Source organism: Vicia villosa, unplaced genomic scaffold, assembly GCF_029867415.1.
Source record: "Vicia villosa cultivar HV-30 ecotype Madison, WI unplaced genomic scaffold, Vvil1.0 ctg.001170F_1_1_3, whole genome shotgun sequence".
Taxonomy (NCBI): Eukaryota; Viridiplantae; Streptophyta; class Magnoliopsida; order Fabales; family Fabaceae; genus Vicia; species Vicia villosa.
The window spans coordinates 169,524-187,568 of NW_026705516.1; the positions used below are offsets into that span (position 1 = coordinate 169,524).

At 34.8% G+C, this 18,045-nt stretch overlaps 1 protein-coding gene across 2 annotated transcripts; it reads left to right on the top strand.

Annotated features, from left to right (window-relative positions):
* Nucleotides 1–310: 310 nt before the first annotated feature.
* LOC131633737 (3beta-hydroxysteroid-dehydrogenase/decarboxylase-like) lies at nt 311–5,181 on the top strand. Of its 2 annotated transcripts, XM_058904425.1 has the most exons (12): nt 311–729; nt 802–891; nt 981–1,114; nt 1,313–1,483; nt 1,786–1,911; nt 2,237–2,316; nt 2,876–3,074; nt 3,487–3,598; nt 4,159–4,333; nt 4,495–4,651; nt 4,738–4,804; nt 4,901–5,178. In XM_058904425.1, the coding sequence occupies exons 1-12, from the start codon at nt 498–500 to the stop codon at nt 5,044–5,046; spliced, it is 1,689 nt and encodes a 562-aa protein (XP_058760408.1). In that variant the 5' UTR covers nt 311–497; the 3' UTR covers nt 5,047–5,178. The 2 variants fall into 2 exon arrangements, with proteins under 2 accessions (XP_058760408.1, XP_058760407.1); XM_058904424.1 differs by having other exon boundaries at nt 4,738–5,181.
* Nucleotides 5,182–18,045: the final 12,864 nt, after the last annotated feature.

The window sequence follows — 18,045 nt, forward strand, 5'->3', positions numbered from 1 at the left end:
AATATATAATTGAGATTACGTGAATATTTATGAACGACATAATAACTTATATTATGTTTGATATTCCTAACACGTGAATTAAAATTTGATAAATGATTATAAGTTATAAATATATTAATGTTACTCATTCTTTGTTATAGATATATTAAGTTTTTGGAATTAACATGACTAAGTTTGGGTTGCATTTTGATTATATATATATATATATATATATATATATATATATATATATATATATATAAATAAAAGAACTTTTTAAGTTGTAATGTGAAGTTCCGCCAGACCCGTGCGGGTTTCCTACTATTTAATTAAAAATCACGGGCTTCCTACAATTTAATTAAAAATCAAATCAGTGATTTTTCCCTTCCTTCTCACTTAACCGCCACGAACTCCACGAGCTAAAATTCTCACTGGATCTGTTTTTGTTTCACTCTCTCTTTCTACTCATTCTTCTCTACGACTTCCGGATCCATAACTGACAAACAATATTCCAATAGATGGCGGCTGATGAGGCGTGGTGTGTGGTCACTGGAGGCCGCGGCTTTGCCGCACGACATTTAGTGGAAATGCTAATCCGATTAAACACCTACTGCATACGCATCGCCGATTTGGGACCCACCATTGAACTCGAACCCTCTGAACAATTAGGCCTTCTCGGTCAAGCTCTACACTCCGGTCGTGCTCAATACGTCTCCGTCGATCTTCGCAATAAGGCTCAACTCTTGAAAGGTATCTTCAAAATAATTTTCTACATAGATTGATTGATAATTATCACTGTTAATTTGTTTTTAATCTATGCAGCGTTTGAAGGAGTTGAATCTGTGTTTCACATGGCTGCTCCGAACTCTTCTATTAATAATTATCAGTTACATTATTCAGTTAGTGTTGAAGGTAAAAACTGTAAAACATGGATATTCTATTGTTGTGTTAACAATTGTTGTTTTCGATCTAACTTAGATGGTTAACGGTTCTTGTTGAAGGAACAAAGAATGTTATTGAAGCGTGTGTGGAGTTAAAAGTGAAGAGACTCATTTATACTAGTTCTCCTAGTGTTGTTTTTGACGGTGTTAACGCAGTTCATAATGGAAATGAATCATTGCCTTATCCACCTAAGGTATATACTCTACCTACTATTATTTTCAACTCTCAGTTCTTTTTTGACTTGGATTGGAACTTGAGATGGATGGACAGAGGTTTTATATTATACATATATTATAATGATAATGATGGAATATAGCAATTGGGGTGGAAGTAGATTTGAAATGTTTGTTATGGTCTGGAATCTTGATTTGAATCCTATTGTTGTTTCCAGCATAACGATCATTACTCGGCAACTAAAGCGGAGGGTGAGGCGTTGGTTATTAAGGCTAACGGGACTGGTGGACTACTAACTTGCTGCATACGCCCTAGCAGTATTTTTGGACCTGGTGATAAACTCTTGGTACCGTCATTGGTTGATGCTGCCAGGGCGGGGAAATCCAAGGTAAATGTTGTTGTTCGTTCTTTTGGTAAATGTTTGACGTCTTTTATTGCTTAAATAACTAACCAAACAGTCATGGAAATTTCATTTTTATTAGGATATTCTAGATATGTTTTATTGAATATAAAATTAACCACAAGAACAAAATTGGACTAGATTGATAACAAAATTGTTGTTTTTTCTTAATGATATTAAGAAAAGGGATATGGAAAAACTTGTTGGGGGACCAATGTGTTTGTGTAATAACTTATTAGCAGAAACTTTCTTAAACCTTTCATTGATGATTTATATTATAATCTTACCAGTTCATTATTGGTGATGGCAATAATGTATATGATTTCACATATGTTGAAAATGTGGCGCACGGCCATATATGTGCTGATCGAGCTTTAGCTTCAGAGGGAAGCGTTTCCGAAAAAGCTGCAGGACAGGTACCATATTACTTTTTTTAGTAATGTTCTAGTTGTGTGTTTAAGGGAAAGTTAATAGACATATAAAATAAGTTTTGGACAGCGAAGCTCTTCGATGAATCATTGTTTATTCTTCAGTGGTATACCCTCTTTATTGAATGATGCTAATATGTCGAAAAGTAGAATATTTTTATTTGGACAAATGAGGAAACATGAAAAACATATTCGTTGGCAAATACTTGCTAGCTAAACTTTTTTTCCCCGATGATCAGCTTTGCATATTAAGTTTAGTAAACTTCGCAACTACTTTAGCGTGTTGTCATGCTGATAAGTATTTGTTATATAGGCATACTTCATCACAAATATGGAACCTATAAAGTTTTGGGAATTCATGTCTTTGATTTTGGAAGGTCTTGGATATCAAAGGTGATTTCTTTTTTACTGTTAACCTTTAGATCTTTCTTTTTCTTCAATTGATAGCTAATTTGGGTTTATCTTATGGCATTAACAACTGTGTAAGTATTTGAGGGAACTTCTAAAAATAGCATATGATATCTTTTTAGCTGTTTTTAACTTAATTCAATAAGCCCTCCAGGGTGACTTATAGTTTACAACTGCTATATGAAAATAATTTAACTATATTCACACTTTGATTTTAGAAATAGCTTATACATAAATCCTTATATAAGAAGCACTTATTCAATACATTCTTAATTAAGTTGTTTATTTATCCAAATGCATCCTTAATTAATATAAGCACTTGATCGTGTTTTTTAGCCTAACTCACACTTAACAGTTATTTCTTATACCCATGAGAATATTGGTTTTCTATTATAAACAAACACTCATTTACATTATTTTTTTGAGGGATAAGGAATGCGTTTCTGGTTTTTCTTCCAAATAAACAAATACAAATTTAACTATTGATTTATGGTGCTGTTCGGTCAGTATCTTTCCTTTGTTATCTGAGATATGTAACTTGCAGGCCAAGAATAAAGATCCCTGCATTTGTTGTCATGCCAATTGCACATTTGGTGGAGTTGATATATAGGCTTCTTGGCCCATATGGGATGAAGGTGCCTCAGCTAACCCCGTCAAGAATAAGGCTCTTATCTTGCACCAGATCTTACGATAGCTCAAAAGCAAAGGATTGCCTTGGCTATGTACCCGTTGTAACTCTACAGGTTCTGTGACGTTTCAGAAAAGTATTTGTGCCGTTTTAACTCCCCACATTTCTGCTTCTGAACTTTATTGAGATGCTCAAATGGTGACAATCATAAAAGTTGATTAGAAATTTCATCAAAGTCTGATGTTGCTAATTTCATGCACGAACCATGTGATTATATTGTTGTTCTTGCTTTGAAAAAACAATGAGATGCTCACTAATTTCAATAACACAAAACTACTGATAATTTGGAGTTAAGACTCATCTAAACATGTTTCAGAAATCAAGTATGGGACATGATTCTAAAATGTATGATGTTTATGGGAACAAAGGTTTTTACATTACATCTATTGCACTGAGTATATATGTCAACCCTACTTTTTGCACGGTGTTCTTCACATGTAATTAAGGGATTATACTTTATCTTGCAGGAAGGCTTGCGGATGACAATTGAATCATACCCACATTTGAGGGCTGAAAATCAAGTTACGTCTAAAAGAGAAGGTCCTTCCAAAGCTTCTGTCTATCTTGGAAGTGGAAGAGGTATGAATAATCGACGATACTCTTCTAACATATTTGTTTATGATATCTGGAATTGCCATTTTTGTTTTGATTTTGCTGTTGTAAAGTAGACACATGGCTACTGCTCTTCGATTATTTTATTGGAAGGCCGAGTGGCTTTGAAACTCTTAATAGGTTAAAATTGCAGATTTCAGACATGTGAAAGACATATTCCAAGATAAATATTAGGTTAAAATTGCAGATATAACATAAGGAAGTTGAAGTTTAGGATTCCATATATCTTATCATGTTATGTAGCATTGCATTTGAAATTTTAAAACTGTAATAAAACATGTATATTTTTGACGGACAGTCTCTAGGAAGACTGAAGCAATTGGAAAGTTCAGATTCTGGAGCTGGTATTTCTAACGAAATCCATTATCATTCCTAAACTTTTTTATCGGGGATCACTTATTTGTGTATTCAGCTTTGGCATCTTCTACTTACTATACAAACTCATCAGTGTAACTAGCTAATGCTAAGAGTTGTATTACAGTTTTCACTTATCTATCTAGTAGTTTTAATTGATCTACAATTTGCAGTTGCGGACACTTTACTTTGGAAGGATAAAAAGCAAACTTTCACCATATTGTTAGTCTTGATAGCAATATATGTCAACTTCATTGCATCTGAGAATACCTTCATTACTGCTCTTGCAAAGCTTCTAATTTACTCATCGATCGGTTTATTCGTTCATGGCATTTTTCCTGCAAAAATGTAAGTAAACTGTCTACCAATGAGTTTACCAGATTGTCAATTAACCTTTTATGTTGCAGAGTAAAAATGTAATTGATTGTGCAGAGTAATTCCTTATTTAGGAAATAATCTGTCTCAGAAACTACAAGTTCTAACTTTAGTTGCATTTTATGCTTTTTCAGATTGGGGTACACTATTGAGAAAATGCCCCCATCATGGTTTCACTTATCAGAAGATAGGTCAAATCGAATTGCTCTCAGAGTAGCCTCATCTTGGAATTTTGCTGTGAGTGCTTTAAAATCTATCGCAGAAGGGAATAATTCGGTGTTGTTCTTCAAGGTATACACAAAAATCTCTAGCATACAAATTTTATACGTAGTCAATCTTACATATATAGTGACACATCTCTCCCTTGTAATCAATAGGTTGTTTTCTCTATGCTCATTCTTAGCTTCCTGGGAGCATTTTCACTTCATAACTTGTATACTATAGGTACTCTCCCCTTTTCTGTCTCATGCTGTTTGTTTTATTTGAATTCACAATGCTTGGATGAGAATGATACTAGTTTGTTTCTTGTCTTGGTTTCAGGACTTACCTTAACGTTTATAGCTTTCTACGTTTATGAAAAGAAGGAGGAAGACATTGACAGCATAGTCATAAAAACACATACTTTTGGGTGCAAGTTGAAATCTGATATCATCAAGAAGTTTCTTACTTCAAAGAAGATTGATTGATAGTAGTTTTTTTCCTTCTTTCGATTCTGGTTGGTAAAACTGATTGATAGCTTCTAGCCCTAGATTTTTCTTAGATGAGTGGGCTGATGCATCTTCATTTACTCCACGTCCGCGTTCTCTGTATCATTGTACAATTATTGTAATGTAATTTGAAATTTTGTAGCAACCTTTAAGTAGGTTGCATCAAAACCTGTCATATAACCTCGCCCATAAATCACAATTTACTTTCATATTTCTTAGTATCATTTAGATAGTTACAGTATTTATGAATAAGAAATACATGACATTTCTAATTTTGAATGAGCTGGCTTAACCTAGCTCGGTTAATCTATTGATGAAATATAAGTGAAAAGCTTGTCTAAGTTTAAGGCAGAACGTTAACCAGCTTCGGTTCTAACATTCCTGGTTATGTTGAGTTTTAATGGTTCATTTATATGGATTAACACAACTCATTCTGTAAAAATACAAGCATACCTTTTGTTTGTTCATAGCATTTCTATTTTTCCTCTAAACATTACTCATTTCTTGCTTTTTGTTTAATTAATATTTATTGCTGTTTGAAAGGATGGATATCGAGCTTTTGAAAAGCAAGGCATATTGTTAAAGTGGACTTTTGATTTTCTTCATATGTTTTGGGACTTGAGTTTTGTATAAACATACTTTCATTATTTACCCTGTTTGTGGTTGAATTTTTGTGTGTAAAAATCTAATTTTTGAGACAGAAAAAGTGTTGATATTTAAACTTTTGATTGTCTTCGTATGATGTGTGACTTAGGGTTATGTAAATCTATTTCTTAGGACAGAAAAGTGTTGATATTTAATTAAACTTTTCTAACCTCGTTAACAAAACACAATAATCTATACTTCAGTAAAGTCAAAGTTTGTTCTTAGGAGTCTTTGTAAATATATTTTTAGACGCACTTTAAATTATCTGATCTGTAAATCAATTTTGTTAAAAATTGATTCAGAAATGCATCTATGTAATTTTTTAGGGTATAGTCGAATACGCATATCTTAAAACATTCCCGAACTAATTTACTAAGCGTTTTTCATTGAGATGGTTTATTTAACCATTCAGTGATATTTTTAGCGATTCATCTCCATACTTTTCTGGGGTGTATTTGGAGATGCATATCTGAAAACATTCTTGAACCAATTTACAAAACATTTTTCATTGAGATTGTTTATTCAAGGGAAAATACTCTTTTTCGTCCCTTAACTTTGTCCCGGGGTCCATTATGGTCCCTTAACTTTTAAAAAGTTTGAATCAATCCCTTAAGTCTTAAAAACGTAGCACATTAGTCATTTCCGTCTATTTACTACAAACAGACGTTTAGGTCTGCAGACGTGACAAATGACATGGCTTTTTCCCATTTTTTAAAATTTAAAATTCAGAAAAATCTCAATAACACATGATTAAATTCAAAAAAATCCCATTGACACATGAAAATTTCCAATCCACAAAAATCCCAAAATTTCAGAAACATGATTAAATTCATAAACATCCCAATAATACATTCTTCATATGTATTCTTTTCAACAACTGAAACAATATCAATTAAAAGAAAAGAAAAGAATAACATAAAATGAATTTGGGGATTAGGGTTTTACTGAGTTGTGGCTATTGAAATCTGGACATCTTCTTTCCTCATATGAACAACATCGAGGAGAAGTGAAAGTGTGGAAGGCGAAGTGAGATGGGTTGTTGTTGTGGAGAGGGCAGTGGTGGCAGTGACGGCGGAGGGGTGTTGGAGCGGTAAAGCGGCAAGCAACAAAAGTTTTGGAAATATTTATCCGGGAATTTATCGTGTCCACAGAGATTGGTGATACCGAATTGCCGTTCGACGGATTCTTAGTTATGAGTTTGGTTTTGAATGAATTTAAATAATGAAATGAAAAAGTAAATATTAACACAAAAAGAATACATTCTTCAAATAGAAGAAACTATCAAGTATTGCATATAATCTACTCTTCACAAACTTAAACTTATCGACCAGTTGCACTCAGTTTACTATACTCCTTAAACCATTCACGTGTTGCCCGTTGTCGGCATTCGTGTCCAAACACCGCCACGAGTTCTATCGTATGCTTAGTTGACGATTTCTCCACCAACCAAACATACGGTAGCTTACCGTATTGCTCGATCGACGATCTCTCCACCAATCAAACAACCCGGTAGCATTACGAACCAACACAAAGTGAACATTAACTCTTCATCTATCTCTACAATCAAGAAGCTAATGATTATCTCTCCTAATCAAGATTTGTGAGGTCTATTTCTACAACAACACAAACCCCTAACATCAAGATGCAAAACAACCCACCAAACATAACTCAAACATCAAGAAGTAAAAAATCAGGAAAAACAACAAGTTTATATTGTAAAGCAACTTTATACAACACCATGGGCGACAATTATACATGAGATCAAAGTATATATATACAAAACCCACAAATGAAACCACAAAGAGAAGAAAAGAAGAAAAACCCAAAAATCTCACGGTTTGTCGGCTCCGATTGATGAAGGATTCAACCTCGGATCATCCATTTGACAGCTCCAATGTGTTTTCTAGCATCTTTCCACTCAAAAAATGCTATTGGATGGTTTGGAGCTCTAAAATATCCAACCATGCCCTAAAATATCTGATTTTCGCCTATTTATACAATTCTGGATCTGGTACAGCGCGCGTCGCGCGCAGGAGCGCGCATCGCGCCCAACTCGCTGAGTTGAAAAAAACAGCTTTTAGTAAAAATGGCGTAACTTGAGAACCGTAACTCCGATTTGCGCCCGGTTCGAAGCGTTGGAAAGCTTATTAAATTTCCTATCTAACAATGACAACATATCAACCAAATTGGTGATTTATTATTCTTTGATTTTGAGCTTTATTCGCCGAATGAATTGATTCCGCCGCTCAAAATCGCGCGTTTGAAGTCGTGTCTTCGACACGTTATTGCTCATGCTCCAAATACGCAAGAATACCTACAAAAAGAGTAGAAAACTATCAAAAAGTATAAAAGTGTATGAAAATATATCTATTCACAAAGCATACGTAGTTATGCACAAAACGGGGTATTATTCAAACGTTATTAACAAAAAGTATCGATAAGTGCCACTATTTACAATCACAAAATAACTACATTTTGGCACTTAACAACTCTCCCCAACTTGAATTTGTTTGTCCTCAAACAAGGCCAAACACTCAAATCGCAAAAGTAAAAATCCAAAGAATCAAGAATCAACAAGATTTGGAAATACGAAACAATTGTACGGTTCAAACAAAAACGCACAAACAAAGTAAACACTTACCACAATCCTACAACGAATATGAAAATGAAACAAATCCTAAGTACCAAAATCATACAAAAGATTCTAAAACAAAACAAGCTCAATCACGAATCACGCCTAGCAAAAACTCATCGGTAGATGAAAAACACCGAAAGGTGAGGACTTTGAACACTCATCCAACAATCTTGCAAACAAAAGACAAAATTATGCGTTCATCTAAAAATAGTATTGAAAATGCAACGACACGAATCACAAGGGCTTTCAAGGTTGTAATGTGGCTCGGTTAACAAACAAGTGATAAATCCTAAAGCTAATCGAAACAAAAACTTGCCTAAACCTAAGGGAGTAATTACTTCCACAAAGTTTCACACAATGAAATTTCAATCAAACTTCTTCTTCATCACATGTTTCACACCAAACACAATACTTATTAGCACAAATCTTATTCCAAACTCTTTTTGATATTTTTTTTCTAAATTTTTCTCTTTTTTCTTTCTTTTTCTTATCTTTCTTTTTCACATTTTTTTCTTTTCTTTTCACAACCTCATAATCAATCAACCAAAAAGTAAGTAAACATTTTCTCCCCAACTTGAATTCAACCATGGTATCAAAGTGTGAATACTCCCTACTTTCTAAGGCAAGGTAAAAATTCAACCAAACATCATAGGTGAAGGTCAAGAAAACAAAGAATCAAACATCCATACACAAATGAAAACCAAACGCTCATAGACAAGCATTAAGCAAAAACAATATGGATATTGACAAAAAGGCTCAAAAGGGGTTACCAATGGTCACACACTCACAAGGTGAATTGAATATTTGGCTATGGTAGTTGTGCTCAAAATCAAACAAGTGCCTTGATCACTTTCGTGCATTCACAAAAACAATACAAACAAAAGATTAAACATAATAATATTCAGTTAAAACAAGAATTATCGGTCTCTCGCATATATACAATGGAAAGCTACCTCACATTTATGGTAAAAAGGGGAAACTTATTATGATTCAAGTCATGAGCAAGTTATGCAAAAAGAATGAGTAATATGAAAATTGTACAAATGAAAAGTCTCCTAAACATGCTATGCTATAGAAACCGATAAATGAGTACCTTGCTACGTATAAATTTGAACAATCATTACCGTACAACCGACATGTTGAATCTATCACAATCGGAGAATTACCAAATGCGACTCCAAGTAATCGGGCCAAATTTGAGTCTAAACAACAACAAAAGAATTAAAAAATAAAACTATAAAATACAATCCTATACAGCCTTGGTGTAAGTGGGAAAAAGGCTAGCCAAGTGAACCATTAAAAAGAATTCATTGGCCAAAAGTTACAAGGCGCGCGACGCGCCCTCAAGACCGCGCGATGCGCGCTATGTTCTGCCAACCAAGCTTTTCAGCTCCCAGGCCGCGTGACGTGCCCTCTTTGCGCGCGACGCGCGCTACACCAGAAAAGCAAAAACCAGTCCAGAAGACTGCACAATTGGTGTAGCCTCCACTTAACACCTACACATCTCATTTTACACAACTAACAGAATTTACAAAAGTCAAAACCGTTGGGGTGCCTCCCAACAAGCGCTTGTTTTACGTCGTAAGCTCGACGCCTTTATTGTACACGGTAGTAGCTTTCTCCACGACACGCCAACGCTTTCGCCCAAACGTGAACCTAAAGAAAGTATCCTAACCACACACGAACAAACATTACGAAACAAGAGAATATACAACAATACGTAAACAACACGTATTAAGAAACACGTAACGATAAGTAAAAACACAATTTTTACAAAAGTTTGGTGAAATTAACTAAACAAGTTGAAAAGTGAATATTTGAAATTAAAGAACTATCCGAGTTCAACTTGTTTAATAAGTCCACCAAACAAAATTAGAACATGTATCTATACAATCCACTATACAAAAGTATACAAGTATAAGGAAATTCACAAATATACGATATTCACAAAACTCAAAAACAAAGAAACTATCGCAATGCGAATTCAATAAAAACACCAATCCCCGGCAACGGCGCCATTTTGTTGGAGCGGTAAAGCGGCATGCAACAAAAGTTTTGGAAATATTTATCCGGGAATTTATCGTGTCCACAGAGATTGGTGATACCGAATTGCCGTTCGACGGATTCTTAGTTATGAGTTTGGTTTTGAATGAATTTAAATAATGAAATGGAAAAGTAAATATCAACACAAAAAGAATACATTCTTCAAATAGAAGAAACTATCAAGTATTGCATATAATCTACTCTTCACAAACTTAAACTTATCGACCAGTTGCACTCAGTTTACTATACTCCTTAAACCATTCACGTGTTGCCCGTTGTCGGCATTCGTGTCCAAACACCGCCACGAGTTCTATCGTATGCTTAGTTGACGATTTCTCCACCAACCAAACATACGGTAGCTTACCGTATTGCTCGATCGACGATCTCTCCACCAATCAAACAACCCGGTAGCATTACGAACCAACACAAAGTGAACATTAACTCTTCATCTATCTCTACAATCAAGAAGCTAATGATTATCTCTCCTGATCAAGATTTGTGAGGTCTATTTCTACAACAACACAAACCCCTAACATCAAGATGCAAAACAACCCGCCAAACATAACCCAAACATCAAGATGTAAAAAATCAGGAAAAACAACAAGTTTATATTGTAAAGCAACTTTATACAACACCATGGGCGACAAATATACATGAGATCAAAGTATATATATATACAAAACCCACAAATGAAACCACAAAGAGAAGAAAAGAAGAAAAACGCAAAAATCTCACGGTTTGTCGGCTCCGATTGATGAAGGATTCAACCTCGGATCATCCATTTGACAGCTCCAATGTGTTTTCTAGCATCTTTCCACTCAAAAAATGCTATTGGATGGTTTGGAGCTCTAAAATATCCAACCATGCCCTAAAATATCTGATTTTCGCCTATTTATACAATTTTGGATCTGGTACAGCGCGCGTCGCGCGCAGGAGCGCGCATCGCGCCCAACTCGCTGAGTTGAAAAAAACAGCTTTTAGTAAAAATGGCGTAACTTGAGAACCGTAACTCCGATTTGCGCCCGGTTCGAAGCGTTGAAAAGCTTATTAAATTTCCTATCTAACAATGACAACATATCAACCAAATTGGTGATTTATTATTCTTTGATTTTGAGCTTTATTCGCCGAATGAATTGATTCCGCCGCTCAAAATCGCGCGTTTGAAGTCGTGTCTTCGACACGTTATTGCTCATGCTCCAAATACGCAAGAATACCTACAAAAAGAGTAGAAAACTATCAAAAAGTATAAAAGTGTATGAAAATATATCTATTCACAAAGCATACGTAGTTATGCACAAAACGGGGTATTATTCAAACGTTATTAACAAAAAGTATCGATAAGTGCCACTATTTACAATCACAAAATAACTACATTTTGGCACTTAACAACTCTCCCCAACTTGAATTTGTTTGTCCTCAAACAAGGCCAAACACTCAAATCGCAAAAGTAAAAATCCAAAGAATCAAGAATCAACAAGATTTGGAAATACGAAACAATTGTACGGTTCAAACAAAAACGCACAAACAAAGTAAACACTTACCACAATCCTACAACGAATATGAAAATGAAACAAATCCTAAGTACCAAAATCATACAAAAGATTCTAAAACAAAACAAGCTCAATCACGAATCACGCCTAGCAAAAACTCATCGGTAGATGAAAAACACCGAAAGGTGAGGACTTTGAACACTCATCCAACAATCTTGCAAACAAAAGACAAAATTATGCGTTCATCTAAAAATAGTATTGAAAATGCAACGACACGAATCACAAGGGCTTTCAAGGTTGTAATGTGGCTCGGTTAACAAACAAGTGATAAATCCTAAAGCTAATCGAAACAAAAACTTGCCTAAACCTAAGGGAGTAATTACTTCCACAAAGTTTCACACAATGAAATTTCAATCAAACTTCTTCTTCATCACATGTTTCACACCAAACACAATACTTATTAGCACAAATCTTATTCCAAACTCTTTTTGATATTTTTTTTCTAAATTTTTCTCTTTTTTCTTTCTTTTTCTTATCTTTCTTTTTCACATTTTTTTCTTTTCTTTTCACAACCTCATAATCAATCAACCAAAAAGTAAGTAAACATTCTCTCCCCAACTTGAATTCAACCATGGTATCAAAGTGTGAATACTCCCTACTTTCTAAGGCAAGGTAAAAATTCAACCAAACATCATAGGTGAAGGTCAAGAAAACAAAGAATCAAACATCCATACACAAATGAAAACCAAACGCTCATAGACAAGCATTAAGCAAAAACAATATGGATATTGACAAAAAGGCTCAAAAGGGGTTACCAATGGTCACACACTCACAAGGTGAATTGAATATTTGGCTATGGTAGTTGTGCTCAAAATCAAACAAGTGCCTTGATCACTTTCGTGCATTCACAAAAACAATACAAACAAAAGATTAAACATAATAATATTCAGTTAAAACAAGAATTATCGGTCTCTCGCATATATACAATGGAAAGCTACCTCACATTTATGGTAAAAAGGGGAAACTTATTATGATTCAAGTCATGAGCAAGTTATGCAAAAAGAATGAGTAATATGAAAATTGTACAAATGAAAAGTCTCCTAAACATGCTATGCTATAGAAACCGATAAATGAGTACCTTGCTACGTATAAATTTGAACAATCATTACCGTACAACCGACATGTTGAATCTATCACAATCGGAGAATTACCAAATGCGACTCCAAGTAATCGGGCCAAATTTGAGTCTAAACAACAACAAAAGAATTAAAAAATAAAACTATAAAATACAATCCTATACAGCCTTGGTGTAAGTGGGAAAAAGGCTAGCCAAGTGAACCATTAAAAAGAATTCATTGGCCAAAAGTTACAAGGCGCGCGACGCGCCCTCAAGACCGCGCGATGCGCGCTATGTTCTGCCAACCAAGCTTTTCAGCTCCCAGGCCGCGTGACGTGCCCTCTTTGCGCGCGACGCGCGCTACACCAGAAAAGCAAAAACCAGTCCAGAAGACTGCACAATTGGTGTAGCCTCCACTTAACACCTACACATCTCATTTTACACAACTAACAGAATTTACAAAAGTCAAAACCGTTGGGGTGCCTCCCAACAAGCGCTTGTTTTACGTCGTAAGCTCGACGCCTTTATTGTACACGGTAGTAGCTTTCTCCACGACACGCCAACGCTTTCGCCCAAACGTGAACCTAAAGAAAGTATCCTAACCACACACGAACAAACATTACGAAACAAGAGAATATACAACAATACGTAAACAACACGTATTAAGAAACACGTAACGATAAGTAAAAACACAATTTTTACAAAAGTTTGGTGAAATTAACTAAACAAGTTGAAAAGTGAATATTTGAAATTAAAGAACTATCCGAGTTCAACTTGTTTAATAAGTCCACCAAACAAAATTAGAACATGTATCTATACAATCCACTATACAAAAGTATACAAGTATAAGGAAATTCACAAATATACGATATTCACAAAACTCAAAAACAAAGAAACTATCGCAATGCGAATTCAATAAAAACACCAATCCCCGGCAACGGCGCCATTTTGTTGGAGCGGTAAAGCGGCATGCAACAAAAGTTTTGGAAATATTTATCCGGGAATTTATCGTGTCCACAGAGATTGGTGATACCGAATTGCCGTTCGACGGATTCTTAGTTATGAGTTTGGTTTTGAATGAATTTAAATAATGAAATGGAAAAGTAAATATCAACACAAAAAGAATACATTCTTCAAATAGAAGAAACTATCAAGTATTGCATATAATCTACTCTTCACAAACTTAAACTTATCGACCAGTTGCACTCAGTTTACTATACTCCTTAAACCATTCACGTGTTGCCCGTTGTCGGCATTCGTGTCCAAACACCGCCACGAGTTCTATCGTATGCTTAGTTGACGATTTCTCCACCAACCAAACATACGGTAGCTTACCGTATTGCTCGATCGACGATCTCTCCACCAATCAAACAACCCGGTAGCATTACGAACCAACACAAAGTGAACATTAACTCTTCATCTATCTCTACAATCAAGAAGCTAATGATTATCTCTCCTGATCAAGATTTGTGAGGTCTATTTCTACAACAACACAAACCCCTAACATCAAGATGCAAAACAACCCGCCAAACATAACCCAAACATCAAGATGTAAAAAATCAGGAAAAACAACAAGTTTATATTGTAAAGCAACTTTATACAACACCATGGGCGACAAATATACATGAGATCAAAGTATATATATATACAAAACCCACAAATGAAACCACAAAGAGAAGAAAAGAAGAAAAACCCAAAAATCTCATGGTTTGTCGGCTCCGATTGATGAAGGATTCAACCTCGGATCATCCATTTGACAGCTCCAATGTGTTTTCTAGCATCTTTCCACTCAAAAAATGCTATTGGATGGTTTGGAGCTCTAAAATATCCAACCATGCCCTAAAATATCTGATTTTCGCCTATTTATACAATTTTGGATCTGGTACAGCGCGCGTCGCGCGCAGGAGCGCGCATCGCGCCCAACTCGCTGAGTTGAAAAAAACAGCTTTTAGTAAAAATGGCGTAACTTGAGAACCGTAACTCCGATTTGCGCCCGGTTCGAAGCGTTGGAAAGCTTATTAAATTTCCTATCTAACAATGACAACATATCAACCAAATTGGTGATTTATTATTCTTTGATTTTGAGCTTTATTCGCCGAATGAATTGATTCCGCCGCTCAAAATCGCGCGTTTGAAGTCGTGTCTTCGACACGTTATTGCTCATGCTCCAAATACGCAAGAATACCTACAAAAAGAGTAGAAAACTATCAAAAAGTATAAAAGTGTATGAAAATATATCTATTCACAAAGCATACGTAGTTATGCACAAAACGGGGTATTATTCAAACGTTATTAACAAAAAGTATCGATAAGTGCCACTATTTACAATCACAAAATAACTACATTTTGGCACTTAACAAGGGGGCGGTGTGGGCAGTGGTGATGAGGGCGGCAACCATTGGAAGAAGAAGACATTGAACAACAAAGCTGTTTTTCAGTGTTTATTTTCATTCATCAATTGGTGTACCTATTCATCATCAACATCGATGTCAGTAATCTTGCGTTTTGATTTCTTTACCGAAGATTGCACTTCCTTCGCTAGAAAATAATTTATGGAGGATTCCAAATCCTCTTCTTTATCTTCCTCCTCCTCCCAGTTTTCATTGTTGTTCATCTTTCAATCAAACAAAAAAATAAATCAAAAAAACATTGCAAACCAAATGCAAATATCGTGAACCCTATCATCAAAATTTAATAACACACCTTGGTTGGAGATCGAAGATGGAAATCGAAGATTGAGAGAGTAAAAATTGTTACAATAGAGTAATTTCTGGGTTTCATTAATTTTTGTTGTTGTTTCTGGGTTTGTTCAATTTTTTTTGTTGTGTCTTGGTTTGTTCAGATTCTGGGTTTGAGTGGAAGTTGTTACTATTGAGTAATTTCTGGGTTTGTGCAATTTCTGAGTTTGAGTAAATTTTGTGGTTGTTATTTTGAAATAAATAAAATGTTTTATCCATATCAGCACCACATTTATGCCAACTGGATCTTAATTTTGACTTTGACTAACAGCTCAAACGGAAAGGACTAACGTGCTCCGTTTTTAAGACTTAAGGGATTGATTCGAACTTTTTAAAAGTTAAGGGACCATAATGGACCCCGACGCAAAGTTAAGGGACGAAAAAGAGTATTTTTCCTTTATTTAACCATTCATTGATATTTTCAGAGATGTATATCCGAAAATGTCAAGCGAGAAATTAAATATAACACCACCTTGCATGATTACCTCTCTCACACTTTATACCTCCTCCATAACCCTAAACCCTAAAAAAAAAAATCCATTTTCAATCAACTTTTGGACTCTAAATTATCATTCTTGAATTTTATCACATCAAAGGGAGCAAAAAAACTGCAATTTAAGGTAAAGTTCATTCACTTCATTCTCCATTGCTTGCATTAATCTTGTTCTTAAGCTGAAAAAATAAACGTTGAGTCCAGAGATGCATCTCAAAATTTGTCGATTACATGTTTCGGATGTGCATCTCTGAATTTGCTTGTTACTGTGATTTTTCAAACTGTTTTTCTGTTTGGTTTGCATTAGATATGGCCACCTGAATATGTTTCCCAAAGTTGATGCAAGTAATGATGTAAAACCAGATGAAATGAAGGAAGATATTAAACAGGATGAGGTGAAAGATGGAGTTAAACCAGGTGTTAGATAGGATGTTGTCAAGATAGATGTTAGTCAACAATTTAGAAATGAACAATTGTTTACTGCTCGTGAACATATGCTTCAATGAATACGCATGGAGGCCAGAAAATCGGGGTTTGAATTTGAAATTTGATAGTCTGACAATAATTCTAATAAAAGGTGTTGTATCCTAATTTTGTCCAAACATTTTAATTTCACTAATATTTGAATTCAATTGTCTCCATTCACTTGCATTCTACACTCTTGGCACTAATTTAAATTATTTCTCATTTTTATATTTAGTATCATTTTCCTTAACTTTTAATTAGAACTTTTATGAATTTATTTTTGTACCATTAAATGATCATAATATTTTCTTCCATCCTAGGTAATTTTCATTCTCTTTGAAAGTCAACGCAAGTCAACATTTTTTCTTTAAGAGATGAAAGTGGCAGTCAAAATTTCATTGTTTTAATTAAGCATATTTACTCTATTCAAAAAATCACTAACTATTGCATTTTGATGTCTTCAGTTTTGTCTATCATGATCTTAAACACTGTAGGTACGAGTTTCGTGATAGTGAGATTATAAGAATTGCACTAGATGTTGGATAAAGTATATTGAATGGAGGATCTATGTATAGGCTTATCTGACACAATTTTGCTAAGAATACATGGGACATTGGTTGCTTGTATATCTTTCAACTCATTTTCTTCAAAGACATCAGATCAACATTCTCATCTTCTGTTGAGGTTATTGGCATTGTTAGAATTCCCTCTTTCTCTAGTATTATTGTAGGAATGGGGATTTTGCTAATATTTATTGGTCTTGTGTTACTATTGAGGTTGTTCTTTGTTGTTTTTCCAAGTTTCTATAGATGCTTTTCAAAACACGTGTTGTTTAAGACAATGGAGCCATTATGATCGTAATTGGTACCTATATGTCTTTAGATGTGATGATGTTACAATTCAAGGATCTTGGGGTTTGATTGTTTCTTTCATGTAAAAAATCGTGAGAGATCAAGAACGCACGAAGAGAAAACTGAGGAACACAAAACAAAACAAAAATCACCACTAAGAAGTTACAAACACCTCCACGACACATGAGAAAATTGGAAATGCGACTCCTATAACATGGATCAACATAAGACGTGGAACCAAAAAGCAAAGAAAGAGAAATATTGGGTTACACAGAGGGAGGAGGGGATGGTAAGGAAGAGGTTAGAAGGCGGAAGGAGAGAGACAATATGACTCAAATATCAATGATTATTGATCTTGTTGTAATTCTTGGAGAGATTTTTTGATATTTGGACCATTGATCTTTAATTTCCTTAGTTGGTTTGCTATTGTAAAAGCATTGATTATACATAGAGGTGAAAATATGCTGGGCTAAGTTAGGTTCTGTCAAGTCTGAGTCTTGT